Here is a 13,434-nt window from a genome sequence, read left to right on the forward strand (position 1 = left end):
GTCATGATAATGTCAATATATCTGAATCTTTGATGTCCTGTTGCATCCAGCAGCTCGACAGACGCACATCGCAGGGCCACTGAAAGTCAAACCAATGTATGTTTTAACGCTGGAGTCTATATCGTAACATGCATCGAGTTTCCATTGGACTAAAACAGAGACAGATATGTATGTGCTGTATGTATATGTATATCTGTTCCTCCTGCGCAATGTTTGGTAGTAGCTTCAAGCCGCCTTAATCTCTTTGCCATCGCTCTGTCTCTCTTTTAATTCTGTTTTCACGCCTCTCTCTTTTTTTCCTGGCTCCTTTTCCCATCCGCCCTCCCCAAGTTTGCCCAATTTCCCCTTGGTTCAGCGGCAGGGCACTGGGTCACGGCACTGGCTTGATTTTCACACTGTTCCCTCTACTGAGCGCCACATCAAGTTAATCAGGGTTAACAATTGCGGCGGTGCCTTGCTGAGCAGGGCTCCCCCCGGCTTAGCGTGGCCTGGCTTTGGTGATACAGATGGGCTGGTAATCTCTGCTCTGGGAGCAAAGGGGGCGGGCGAGGGTGGAGGTACAATCGTGGGTGCGGGATGATAGTTGTCAGAACAAGGCAAGGCAAGGCAAGTTTATTTGTATCGCACATTTCAACAACAAGGTAATTCAAAGTGCTTCACATAAAACCATTAAAAGCATCAAAACATAAGGCAAAAGAAAAGGAGATTTAAAAACAATTAAGAACATTCATTAAAACATTAAAAAAAACAGTGCAAGAAATAAAATACAGTAGTAAAATGCAGAAATGCAGGAAATTGATTAATATATGAATTGAATGTGGTTCAATTAAAGGCAGCAGCAAACAGAAACAAGAGAAGTATGCGACAAAAATGGAGAGATTGGATATTAGTTGACCCTGAATAGAAAATATTTTAAAGAAATATTGTAGCTTCCTAAACTTAAACGACAACAAACGACCGCCAGACATAATATAAAGTGACATTTTGACATTTATAATGCGTTTACCTCAACACATAATTTCATTTATATGCCTCCAAAGCAGACCTATCTTCAAAACACATCCAAATAAAAATGCTCTGTGAGGAATTGAGGATTCACTGAGCTGCATTAAAGAAATGGAAAAAAAAATAGAATAGAGCTACGGAGAAAAGCACAAATTAGTATTCTTTTCACAGACCGGCCAACATAAAGAGTTTGAAATGGTATCAAATGAGACAGAAGTATCCTAAATCCCTCATGTGTCGCTCTACTCTCATTGACCACACGGGTCAAGACTTGAAAGAAAGCTCGTGCCATGTCAAGGATCAAAAAGACCATCAGAATTACAAATCCACAGCAAGTGTATGACGTTGTCTGATCAAAGAGAGGGGGAAGACTTAGAAGCAAACTTCCAGCACTGAAGATGACTGAAGCGTGACACATTTGGCTAAACAGAACTCTCAGCGCAACAGCAGCTGGCTAGCTTGCACTCAAACTTGAGTAGCTTGTACTCAAACTTCATTATTCATTCAGACAGAAGAAGCATTACACAACTGTGCTTTCCTGATAGGACCAATGGAGAAAGAATGTCACACAGCCTTGGGTGACAGAAATGGAGCTCAATTTTCAGCTGGACTTCCATTTGTAACATCAACCAAGCCAAACTAGACTCTCCAGATGACCTTTTCAACTTAAGAAACTCGGTTAAAGTCTAACTCTGGCATGAGATTGTATTTCACCCTTTGTTATGGCAGACTTCCTGTCGCAGCACATCACTTTTTCCCGCTATACCACAACTCAAGCACTCCGCTTGTCCCTTTTTTTGCCATAACCGTCTTGCTTTCCAGATGCTGCAGCTCTGCGGAGTGACATATGTATTATTAACACAAGGTTCAAGTGCTACTCATGCAGGGACACTCACAGACTTTCACAGGTTTCCGTCGGTGCCACCATTTTGATTTGACAGTGGCTCGAGCACTTTTTGCAAAAACATTAAGAATCCATGACACTAGAGCACAAGCTAAATATTTCATACGCTTGGCAGCTCAAAAGCTTTGAAGTCCAGGTTTAAGAGCCCTTCTATCCATTTATTACCCATCTCAACGACCATCATGAAAGTCTAATAATGACCAAATTGAAGGTGTTAGTCATGAACCGCTAAGTTGTCCATTGAACGGAGAGAGGGTCTTGTAAAGTGCAAGAGCAAGAAAAAGGAGATATGTGGGAAAAGTGGTGGCTGATGCTGCAGTGTGCCTTTGTCCACACTCCCATGGGTAAAATGTGTACCGGTATGTTGGACTGAGCTGCGATGTGTCGCAGTGCATCATCCAAAGTCATCCCTGCACAAACCAAACCCAGTTTGGGGAATGAGATTGAAAACGATGAACGTTTAAGTCCCACTGAACTCCACTCGACATCGCTGCCCTCTAGTCCAAAAAACACAGTTCATCGAAAGTTCACGTCCATTATCATCGTTGAATTAGGCTGTATATGCCTCGTACCATATCTCTGTGATTGGTAGGGAAGGAGGAGGAGGAGTGAGCTTACCAAACTCAACCCAACAACCGCTGCTGATATGACACCGAACAGTGACCCTGATACGCAGGGTCACTGTTTGGTCAGACTGCCGCTGTAGGCTGTGTGTGTGTGTGCGAGATGGGTGGTGGAGGGGTCCAGTTAAGAAAAAAAGAACCAAATATCGCTTTTACTTGCCCTGTGTCGTAACATTTCTGAGCCTGCCCCGCCCAACACGAAAACGGGTTCAACGAGAGTTCACGTCTGAGGCCACACCCCCTCGCCACCACATCAGCAGGCAGACGGCGTGTCGTCACGCGTAAGACAGACCACAACTATGCCCTAGTTTCTGGTTCTGTTGGCTAGGGTCACAGCGACCCCCAGTGGGCCCCGTCCTCTGACCCATTAAGACCAATGATAAGAACACCAGGTTTAGAAATGTGGTCATCATGTCACTATTCTAAAATCATCTGCAAACTAAGGTCTGTGGTCTATTTATTTAATACAATTCCTTGTGAGTTACTATATATATATATATATATATATATATATATATATATATATATATATATATATATATATATACATACACATATTTCATATATTATGTTAATGTACATTAACCAAATGTTGAATACAACATTATATTTTTTTTTTTTCACAGATAATGAGGCTATTTTGAAATAGCATTGCAGAGACAGTTTCAAAATAATCCTGTATGTTACAAACATACCTAGAAATTCAATATGTACTGTAAATAAAATCACAATATATACGTAAGTAAATTCAGATTACATTTACATTACACATTGTACATTTATGAATTGTTATTTAAGAAATATCCATATTTATTTACAAGAAAATATCTTCACTCTTAAAATGATTATACTGGATTGTAAATTAAATATTGTGGTGCATACATCATGTACGGGAAAACAAATTCAGAAAAAAAGAGTTATTCGATTATAATAGAATATTTCTTTATTGGTATATATTAATAATAGCCATTGCCACTAATAGTATCCACATTATAGACAACTAGCATTATAAGCTCTGAACTAAGTCTGTTACAATTTATGTTTAACATAAAAATAACTAACATTGCCGATCAGTATTTTGTTCATGGTCCCTTAAAAATGAAAAGAAATACTAAAGCTAAGAACAAATAAACTGAAAATGAAAGTATAAAATATATTAGAATGACTGGAAACATATAGTATGAATTTTACAACCAAAATAAAAAGAGAAACCTTGAGAAGAAAAAGAAAATAAATAAATACAATAATTGAAATGTTAATTCAACAATAATTTGAAAAGAAAATATTTTATGTATTTAATCAAAAGAAAAAGAAAAAAAAAAGTTAAAAAAATGATTAATTCATGTCCCGAGACAGCATATTAATATTTCACACATAGCACTCTTTTATGATGTTGTGGAAAGTAGGGGGAAGTTACCATTGGCAACATTATCATGAATGAAATGTGATAATTTGCTATAAATATTTCTGTATATACTGTGCTCTATGATTCAATTTGTAGGCCTTTGAGTTGATAGCATGTTACCTACTAAAGAAAGGCATGCGCTTCAATAAACTGTACATTAAATATAAATGTATTGATACATTATACACCTACATATGTTTCTTGTGAATTATATTATAATTAACATCATTATTATTTTTGGTTTTATACGTTAATCTTTTACTGTGCATGCCACACACACTCACTGTTTCTTGAGAGAATAACGAAACACAAGCCATTGTAATGCAATAGAAGTTCCTCTTTCTGTTGGGTGTACTGTACATGTTAGGGGCCAAAAAAATTCATTTTTTGTACTGCAACCTAAAAGACAACTATACTATTTTTGTACAACAAAGTTCCCAATGAAAGCAGTTTTTCCCTAAATGTGTATGATAGTGCACCTGACCTTATGGAGTTATCAGACCGACTGAGGTCACACTGGAAGCATTCGGCTCAGCGGGACAGACGGGGACATACTTTGGTAGAAAGACTAAGAGTGCCCACTAGTGTTGAAACTGTGTACTACAGCAGCATCACACAAATAGATGTCTTTTAAGCAGGAAACTTAGTCAGCCTTTAAGACAGGAAGATTAGAAATTATAGTGACCATTGTATTTAGGCGTTTCCCTGAGAATTGTATTACTGTGAGGTTTCAAATGCAGCATTGCTCTGGAATGCTCTGCCTGCAACTCTATGCCTCGCAGATACTGTGAATACTTTTAAGAACCAGCTCAAAACCCACTTTTTTAATTCAGTTATTTTATGTTCGTGGATCTTTTAGACAGTGACTCGTCGCACTGGTTCAATGGTAGGGGCCCCTCTGAAAGTATTAATGAACAACACACATAATTTAAGAGTTAAATTAATAACATACAGTTTTTTTAATATTTCTCTGTGGCATTATATCAGACGTAGATGGAATTAATAGGAGTAAAGGCTAAACTCCTTCTGATGTATCAGCATAGAAAATGTTGGACCACAATATATGTATTTTAACTTGGAGGACAATAAAGCCTGTTTTTTCAAAAAACTCCTGACACATGAAAAACTTTTGGGAATTTAATTTATCTGATTATTTTCCATAAGCTTGATAAATATATTTGAGTCCCCCCCCCCCCAAAAAAGAAATGTTCATTAATGTCAGAGTGTGATGAACCCAGTGTAGTAACACAAACGGATGGAAATGTTCTTCATCCAGAGCTTGCACACGCAGCAGGATTCCATATTTCCATGGGAAACGTACGTATACACCATACGGGTGTTTTCATTAACCTCTGTAGACAAATCAGACCAGTCCAAGTATTAAGTAAGCCCTCAGGAGGAAGTGAGGTGTGTGCTGTTGGTGTGTGTGTGTGTGTGTGTGTGGGTGTTATCACTCTGCATGCTGGTCCCAATGCAGAAAGTGAAACTGTGGAGGGTGTGTAAGGTACAGGACAGGGAATCCTCCACTGTGCACAGGCAGAAGGGAAAGCAATACATCATAAGAGGCAGTATGGTGGTAGACAACACTGCTATTTAGAGTCCGGAAGTTATCTGACGAAAGATATTGTTTGCCAGTCAAACCAAATACATGGAATATAGCATCTTATTATTATTACGAACAAAGGGGTCCAAAATCCCAGTGACCATTTTGATTGTTGCTGGCTCATAATACGAATGCATGCAAGAACTAAATTGTCTTGCATTAACAAAATACAGGTCTTATTGCAAGTCTTTGGATACGTAAATGTCTTCCTTTATTATATTGTGTTTGTAAAAGGCTACCTTCCATATCCAATCGTATTGCATCACATCAGCCACAGTTGTCCGAGTCGTCCACTTGCTCCTCTGTAGCAGGTGCAACTAGCCGGTTGTATGAGAAAGCCATCATCACCTGTATGAAACAATATTAGACCAGTTTTAATACAAGAAAGAGAAGAAAAGAAAAAAAAACAGTTTGGCAATGAAGCTCTAAGAGAAAAAACAAGTGTTGGATTCTCTTGTACATTTCTTATATTTATTTCATTTTCTCAGACCTCTCTCGGTAATGAACTCAATTTAGAAATCTCCTAAAAATAAGTTGTCTAGGAAAGGATTTCTCATGAATCTGAAAATGATACATTAGAATAAATAACGGTCTGATGCCTGAGCAAATCATTGACTTTCACACGAAGCACTTTTCTTCACTCGGCTGCAAAATGAATCCTGAAAACTGACTGATTTGGTGCAAACCCTGGATCTTGAAAGCCTGCTTCAGAGCTGTCAGTGATGTAACAACATGTCATCACCAATGAAAGAAAAGACAGGGCTGTGGAGGGAAGGCAGCTTCCCAGTGGGCCTAATTTCAAAGAAAGGTGGACTCCCTTTCACCTTTTCCAAAGTGTACACACCGAGTCCTTCTAACGCAGGCACACACTCGGGTTGTGTTTTCTTCTTTCTCAGTGATAGTGGAAACATTTGGTTGCTGAGCTATGGTTTGCCCACTCTTCATTACAGGCATTACAAGCATTTCGTTATGCTCCTTTGTTCCCGAGCGCAAGAGAAGCTGCTGGCTATAAGATGTCAACTCGCATCTCCTATTCCTAACTGGAAACCCTTTTCTGAGCTTTGTTTGTTTCTTATTTATTCGAATTAGATTCTTGCTGCAAAAAAAGAAAAACTGTTATTGCAATTCTTGCTTGAAACAGAAATAAGATCTGCGTCTTGTGCACATGTTAAATGAGGGTAAATCGAATCATTTAGTATTCATACCTGTATACAAAAGTATTGAGATTCAGTACACAGCCCTAGTGGTTAATAAAGTTCCACTGAAGTAGATTTGGTTAAATTTGTGCACAATAATAATGCCACAACTACCAACACTGGTGGCGAAATTGTCGGTTTTAGGCCTCACATGGTGCATTTAGTGACAATTCCCCAAAACACCGCCATAATCACCTTCACCCAGACTGGATGACTTGTAAATAGACACATTCTCTGTCTTTTAGTTCCTTTTGCATACCGTCAGCAGTGCCATCAGTCCCATCATCACCCCCATCATGATATACATGTTCTCGGTGAGGCCACCAGCCCACAGAGGGCCTAGGATGGTAGCTAGACCGCCCACTGAGCGCCGCACTCCCTGACTGAAACCTGCAATACAAGCAAGGCACAAAGACTCAGCACACCAAACAACGCCAGGTAAAAGGACACACTTCCCAACATGCAATGCTTTCTATTTTCCAATGGATGGTGCAGTTTCTCACCTTGTGTTTTCTCAGAAGTAATTTTGGAGAAGAGGGAAACCTGAGCCACGGCTACAAATGGCAAACCCAAAACCTGCAGAAACACCCCAATGATGAACTCAGTTAGCTGCCAGGAGACACCACCTGCAAAAGAAAACACCAAAGCATTGATACACTCATGATACAGCCAAGTTCTAACCGGGTATTTCAAGTGTTTGATCGAGAGGATGGTTGTCATAGAATTTGTATACTAGAGAGTGTTTACCAGATTGAAGGATGTTCTGTATTCAGCAGAGATAAACATGTAAACCTGCTTTGTCAAACAGGTGTCATCAGTAAATAATGCACCATTAAGCTGACTCTTCGTGGGAGATCAGGTTTTGGAGCAGCATCAGTTACAGTTGATGAAGATCTATATGTACAATAACAACAGTTTCTTCAGTGCAGTCTGACCTCGTGGGTTAGCCAAGAAGATGAGGCACCAGACACCGGAGATGTTGCAAATGATCAGACCGACGGCCAGGACCACTCGATCAGCAACACGCTGGCTCAGCCAGCGCACAAACAGGAAGCCGGCGATCACCTCCACACCGCACAGACAGTACATCACGCTGTTCTCCAGCTCCCCGTAGCTGAAGTACTTCTGGGTCATCGGAGTCACCATGGTCTGAGGAGGGAATGCGGGGAGATGTTGGTACAGTGCATGAAAGCACATTCTCACAAAGTCCTGAAAACATAAACTTCCAGAGTAAAAATGTCTGCCAGAAGTATCCCATAACAATTCCTATCCCAGCATGGTTTCATTCGTTTCTAAATTATTTAGAAACAAAATAAATTCATTGAAAGCAGAACGGTTACTCTACTTGTTTTAGGAAAGTGATCCTTAACTAAATAAATATAAAGAGACTTTCTTTGCGTATGTGTGTGTGTTTCTGAGTGCACCTCCAGCGCTGTCTGGTTGAAGAGGGTGATGAACTGAGCAGCCAGCAGCACCACTACTTCTTCTCTCAGGAACTCTACAAAGAGGATCAGAGACATTATTTTTAAGAATTCAAAATGTGTTTTACAACTTTTCCCTGACTTTTTGAAGGACCTAGAATGATATTGACACACACACACACTGTAAACCACCCACCTCGGGATATGCTGAAATTCTTAAGGGGGCTGGAAGACGCATGGGACTCCGGTGGCACGGGAGAGGGAGGTGGAGAGATATGATTCAACGTGTCCTTTGAGGCAGCAGAGGAGTCGTATCCGGCTGGGTTGGATGTCACAACTGAGCCGTTGGCTGTCACAACTGAGCCGTAGGACCCCCCCAGCTCCTGCGACCCCATTAGCGGCTTTTCCTCGTCATTGTCCTCTTCCACAAGCCCTCGATCCTCCTCCACCTCCTCCCTGCTCTGGCTTGTCAGACTCTTCTTGGCCTTCCCCTTCTCTAGAGGCGGTAGGTCCCAGTACATTAAGATCACCGCCACTTGAAGGAGAGTCCACAGCAGGCACATGAACAACTGCAGGTGATGGATAACGAGTCACAACTTTTCTTTTAGGGGGCAAAGAACGCTGCAAAAAGGAAAGAAGCGTCGTGCGGACCCTTACCCCTGGCGCAGTGTATTTATTGACCACAAAAGGACCCAGGTGGAAATCACACAGCCTCAGGAAGATGTTAAATGCTGGACCTGTGTCAAACCCAAAGTTAAAACATGTTACCCCAAAATCTTTGCAAATCATTGAGCACAATCTTGGTAAGTAGCAAACTAATCTAAAAGCAACTACAATCATACAGGCTACTTGAGCGCTCAGCAGTCACTGTGTTAAATGGGAGGCTAGATGGAAAGTAATTCCACTCAAATCTCAATCTTATTTTCTGTGTAAAGATCACAAAACCATTCCAGTTCATACCAATTAAACTCAAATCACCAGCTGGCAGCCTTTGGAATTTGTCATAAGAAAGCAGAGAAAACACTGACCAATCAGAAGGCCAGCTTGTCGACATGCCATGACAGCAGCAAATACAGTGGCGCGGTCGTCGGGGGAGGTGCTTCGGGTCAGGAAGCCAAAGATAGATGAGCCAGCACCTGTGCCGATGCCTGGGGAAAATACATATTTCATGAGTGAATTACATTACTGAAACATTGAGGTTAACACCTGCAGCTCTGGAGAGGATGTACATTCTTGTGGTATTATGTCAGATAATGTGTTATTATATACCAGTACCTAAAATACACAACAGCAGACTTAAAGTAGGATACTGTATCACCGCAGGTTAAAGTTTCAAAGCATGATCAATGTGCTGAAATGTTGGGATCTGTGGCTACTTGAGCCTTCTTACAAAGAGAAAAACGTATGCCAGTGTTTTCAAGCATTCTGGATATACTTAGCAGGTCAACCACATATTCTAATGTTACCATTTATAATTTTGGGGTTAAATATGTACCACATTTAAAATATACTGAACAGCAGCTGTTAGAAGGCTCAAACGACGGTGCAACATTTTATTCACAAGCTAAAATTGAAATCTTTACATACTGATACTGCCAGGTTTTACTGGTATGAGAGGTGTCATTTGGTGCAGACCCACCTGCCACCAGTCTGCTTGACAGTAACAGCCACTTGGAGTAGCCCATAAAGTACATGAAATTACCTGGAGAGCAAAAAGTTGGAGAAAAATAAAGTTAGGCACGTACAATAGTAACACAATTAGAATAACAAAGGAAGTTGTGTTTTTGAAATGAGAATACGGTTTCAAGGCAGCAGTGGTGTAAATACAAATATGAGCGGACTCGCCAATTATCTCAAAACAGTTGGCAAATAAGATGATCTTCTTGGTGGTCTGCGTTCGGTCGGACACGTGGCCAAACAGCGGTCCCGTCAGGAGCCCGCTGAAGCTGAATGTCGACAGGGCCAATCCCAGGAAGTAGGGTGCTGCATCCAATGTCTGCAAATACCTCCATATTGTGGGCAATATTACCGCTGGGGACACAAAAGGAAGCGGAATCAGTTTTTATCTGCCTTGTGAAGTACACTTTCATCTGAAGTGATGTTACACTTCAATGTCTGACTTGAAAAGCGTTGGACAACACACAACATATGAAGTGAACATTGTATTCCAAATCTGCTGAGCCTACACTGGCTAACTTAGCGATGCCGAGTCACATGTGTCATAGTTTTGTGGAGTCAATCGACCACACTGTGGCTCTGTTACATTCCATGTCAGTGCAAGTAATGCTAAGAGACTGGTAGCTCCTTCTCCATTTGAATGCCTCCATGGTGCTGACTCAATTATTGGGTCAGAAGACACCCAATAAAGCCTGCGAGGGAATTTTCAACGAGGGAAATGAAATGTTCTTGTCATTTGCAAGAATGTTCATCCTCCCCCCCCCCCCCCCACCACCAGATGCTGACACAATTGTCAGGAGCTTGTCTTGTCCTGTTTATTTGATATTAGTATGTCATGTTATTCTGTCTGTGTTCAAGGCTTGTGCCGTTCATTCTTGCATTGCCTGTATGCAAGTCTGTTGTGTGGACCCCAGGAAGAACAGCTGTATGCTGTAGCTAATGGAGCTAATGGATGCTGTAGCTATGCTGTAGCTAGTGGAGATCCTAATAAACTAAAATAAACTCTGACAGAGGCATCTGTATGTGAGGGAGTGATAAAACCATGTCATACAATTGAATCTTACTTCTTTGTTAGTGTTTTACGACATTATACCTACAGTGAGCGGCAATGAAAAACACATGCACAGTGAAATGCAATCTAACACAAGAGTCTTGTTATAAATCTGATCTTTCTGAATCTTATTGAGAGAGGTGTTAAAAGGAGTGTGTTTAAAGGTGTTGTTATATGGGATAACATTCGAATCATGTTAATCAAAATGGTACCCAAGGACATGACGCAAGCATGTCCTTGGGTACCGTAAGGAATTGGGTATTGTGAGCGTAAGGTGGCATAAGGGCGAAACAATGACCCAGATTTCACTTCAATATGGATGGGTCTGCAGCTTGAGTCAGGTGAAAACATTGAGTCATGTCCTTGGCTATTGTTTGGGGCATTTAGATTAACAACATAGGAAAGATTTTCCACAGGCCAAATTAGTTGTTTGTGAAATTTCTTTCAAACAGTAAATTATTAAATAACATGGCCAGTATGGCGACGGCTTTGAGTTAACACAATGGAACAGTTAAATGAAGTTACTGATCCACTCCTGTCCTTTGGAGAACTATAATCCTGCCTACAGTCCTGGCCAAGTGTATTCTTTATCTGATAGGTTCATATAATGCAGTGATTCTCAACTGGTGGGTCGCGACCCAAAGGGTTTTCAGTGGGTTATATATCAACATCAACATATCAATATGATATATCAAGGATTTGAGGACTTATGCCTCAACAGGATTTGGAAAAACGTGTCCACGCATTTATCTTCAGCAGACTGGACTACTGTAACGGTGTGTTTACAGGTCTCTGTAAAAAGTCCATCAGAAACCTGCAGCTGATTCAGAACGCTGCAGCTCGAGTCCTCACTAAGACCAGGAGGGTGGACCACATCACTCCAGTTCTGAGGTCTTTGCACTGGCTTCCTGTCCAACAAAGAATTGACTTTAAAATCCTGCTGTTGGTTTACAAAGCACTGAATGGTTTAGGGCCAAAATACATCTCTGATCTGCTGCTACCTTATGAACCATCCCGACCCCTCAGGTCGTCTGGGACCGGTCTACTTTCTGTTCCCAGAGTCAGAACTAAACATGGAGAAGCAGCATTCAGTTTTTCTGGTCCACATATCTGGAACAAAGTCCCAGAAAGCTGCAGGTCTGCTGAGACCCTCAGCTCATTTAAATCAAGATTGAAGACTTTTCTGTTTGCTGCTGCCTTTAATTGAACCACATTCAATTCATATATTCATCAATTTCCTGCATTTTAATACTGCATTTTATTTCTTGCACTGTTTTTTAATGTTTTAATGAATGTTCTTAATTGTTTTTAAATCTCCTTTTCTTTTGCCTTATGTTTTGATGCTTTTAATGGTTTTATGTGAAGCACTTTGAATTACCGTGTTGTTGAAATGTGCTATAAAAATAAACTTGCCATGCCTTGCCTTGCCTTGCCTTGGGTTGTGGGCCTTTGCCTATTTAAAAACAAAACAACAACAAAAAATCCTGTGCTTTTATTTTGAAGGGGATTTTTTATGCAGCAGCGTGCCGTCTATATTCACTCTCCTTAACAATATTTGGCGTTAATGCCTTCATGCTAATATCAGCAGAGGATAAACTGAAAACTATACCTCAAATGACACTATACGGATTGAAGACATGTCGGATGACATCAAACAGCCACAGCTCGAATCTCGAAACATCTCAGATGAATTGAAACACTCATCAACTTGTCAAACCACAAGTTCAATCACAGTATGTACCACAAACAAAAACTAAGACCGAATAGTAAAATTCCCTCTACATGGCTTTACCACCACTCTATATTACTAACCAATGTTTAATTACAATGAGTGATAACTTTATCTGCAATAGCTTTACATGCATGTAATGAAATATGTCAACGATTATGCAACATTTAGATTTTAAAGGGACCGTGATTGAATTAAAAAGATATCTTACCATATTCCACACCGCTTAGAAGAAATATAAGCCCAATAGTGAAGAACGTCAGCTTCCTTTTCCGTCGATTATCCATCGTGTTTGGCTGCTATACTTGAAGGTTCATTCGAATCTCTCCGCGAAACACCACTGTTGACATAATCCCGAATGCAGTGCTTCGAGTCAGATCTGAATGCAGTGACATCACCAAGCCCGTCTCGAGTCAGTTTTAAAACGGTCTCTTCTTGTGGAAAAATAAGTGCGTAATGTGCTACATATCTCTACAGGAGTGCGCGGCGCTAGTTGATCCGTGAAGTACAGTTAACTCCCTGGACCTGTAAAGCTGGAAGCACCAACCCCGGCGAGCAAACAAGCCGCCCCGGAACGCTCCTGCGCAGTGTATTCCAACCTACATCACTTCCGGGGGACTGGAACCGAGCACAGGACCGACCCGAACCTTCCACTACAATGTGAATGCACGAGTGCGAGTGCACAGGTGTGAGATACATGTGTGCCTTTAGATGCCTGGCCATTTAATGAAATACAAATTGACCAAAAAAGGACCCAATGACGACCCTTTTGCGAGTTTAATTTAATTTTCACAGTGAAATGATTAGAAATCAATAAATG

The 13,434-nt window shown here is 40.8% G+C and overlaps 1 protein-coding gene across 1 annotated transcript; it reads right to left on the bottom strand.

Moving 5' to 3' along the window:
- Positions 1–3,486: 3,486 nt before the first annotated feature.
- On the bottom strand, positions 3,487–13,134 carry mfsd8l1 (major facilitator superfamily domain containing 8-like 1). Its single transcript, XM_079267782.1, has 11 exons — positions 12,826–13,134; positions 10,003–10,188; positions 9,797–9,859; positions 9,186–9,305; positions 8,815–8,894; positions 8,354–8,726; positions 8,161–8,234; positions 7,672–7,885; positions 7,240–7,362; positions 6,996–7,126; positions 3,487–5,888 (listed from the first exon to the last, which is right to left on the bottom strand). The coding sequence occupies exons 1-11, from the start codon at positions 12,899–12,901 to the stop codon at positions 5,808–5,810; spliced, it is 1,521 nt and encodes a 506-aa protein (XP_079123908.1). The 5' UTR covers positions 12,902–13,134; the 3' UTR covers positions 3,487–5,807.
- Between the last annotated feature and the right edge of the window lie 300 nt (positions 13,135–13,434).

The sequence above is a fragment of the Melanostigma gelatinosum genome, assembly GCF_949748355.1.
Source record: "Melanostigma gelatinosum genome assembly, chromosome: 4".
Lineage (NCBI taxonomy): Eukaryota > Metazoa > Chordata > Actinopteri > Perciformes > Zoarcidae > Melanostigma > Melanostigma gelatinosum.

Bases quoted from the DNA above. Each gene is read 5' to 3' on its own strand.
- mfsd8l1 (XM_079267782.1), bottom strand. From the start codon at position 12,901: ATGGATAATCGACGGAAAAGGAAGCTGACGTTCTTCACTATTGGGCTT. The intron at 9,860-10,002 runs GCGAGTCCGCTC...TTTGCTCTCCAG, and splicing joins CAACTGTTTTGAGATAATTG to GTAATTTCATGTACTTTATG. The intron at 5,889-6,995 runs GTATGCAAAAGG...TGTTTCATACAG, and splicing joins GACTGATGGCACTGCTGACG to GTGATGATGGCTTTCTCATA.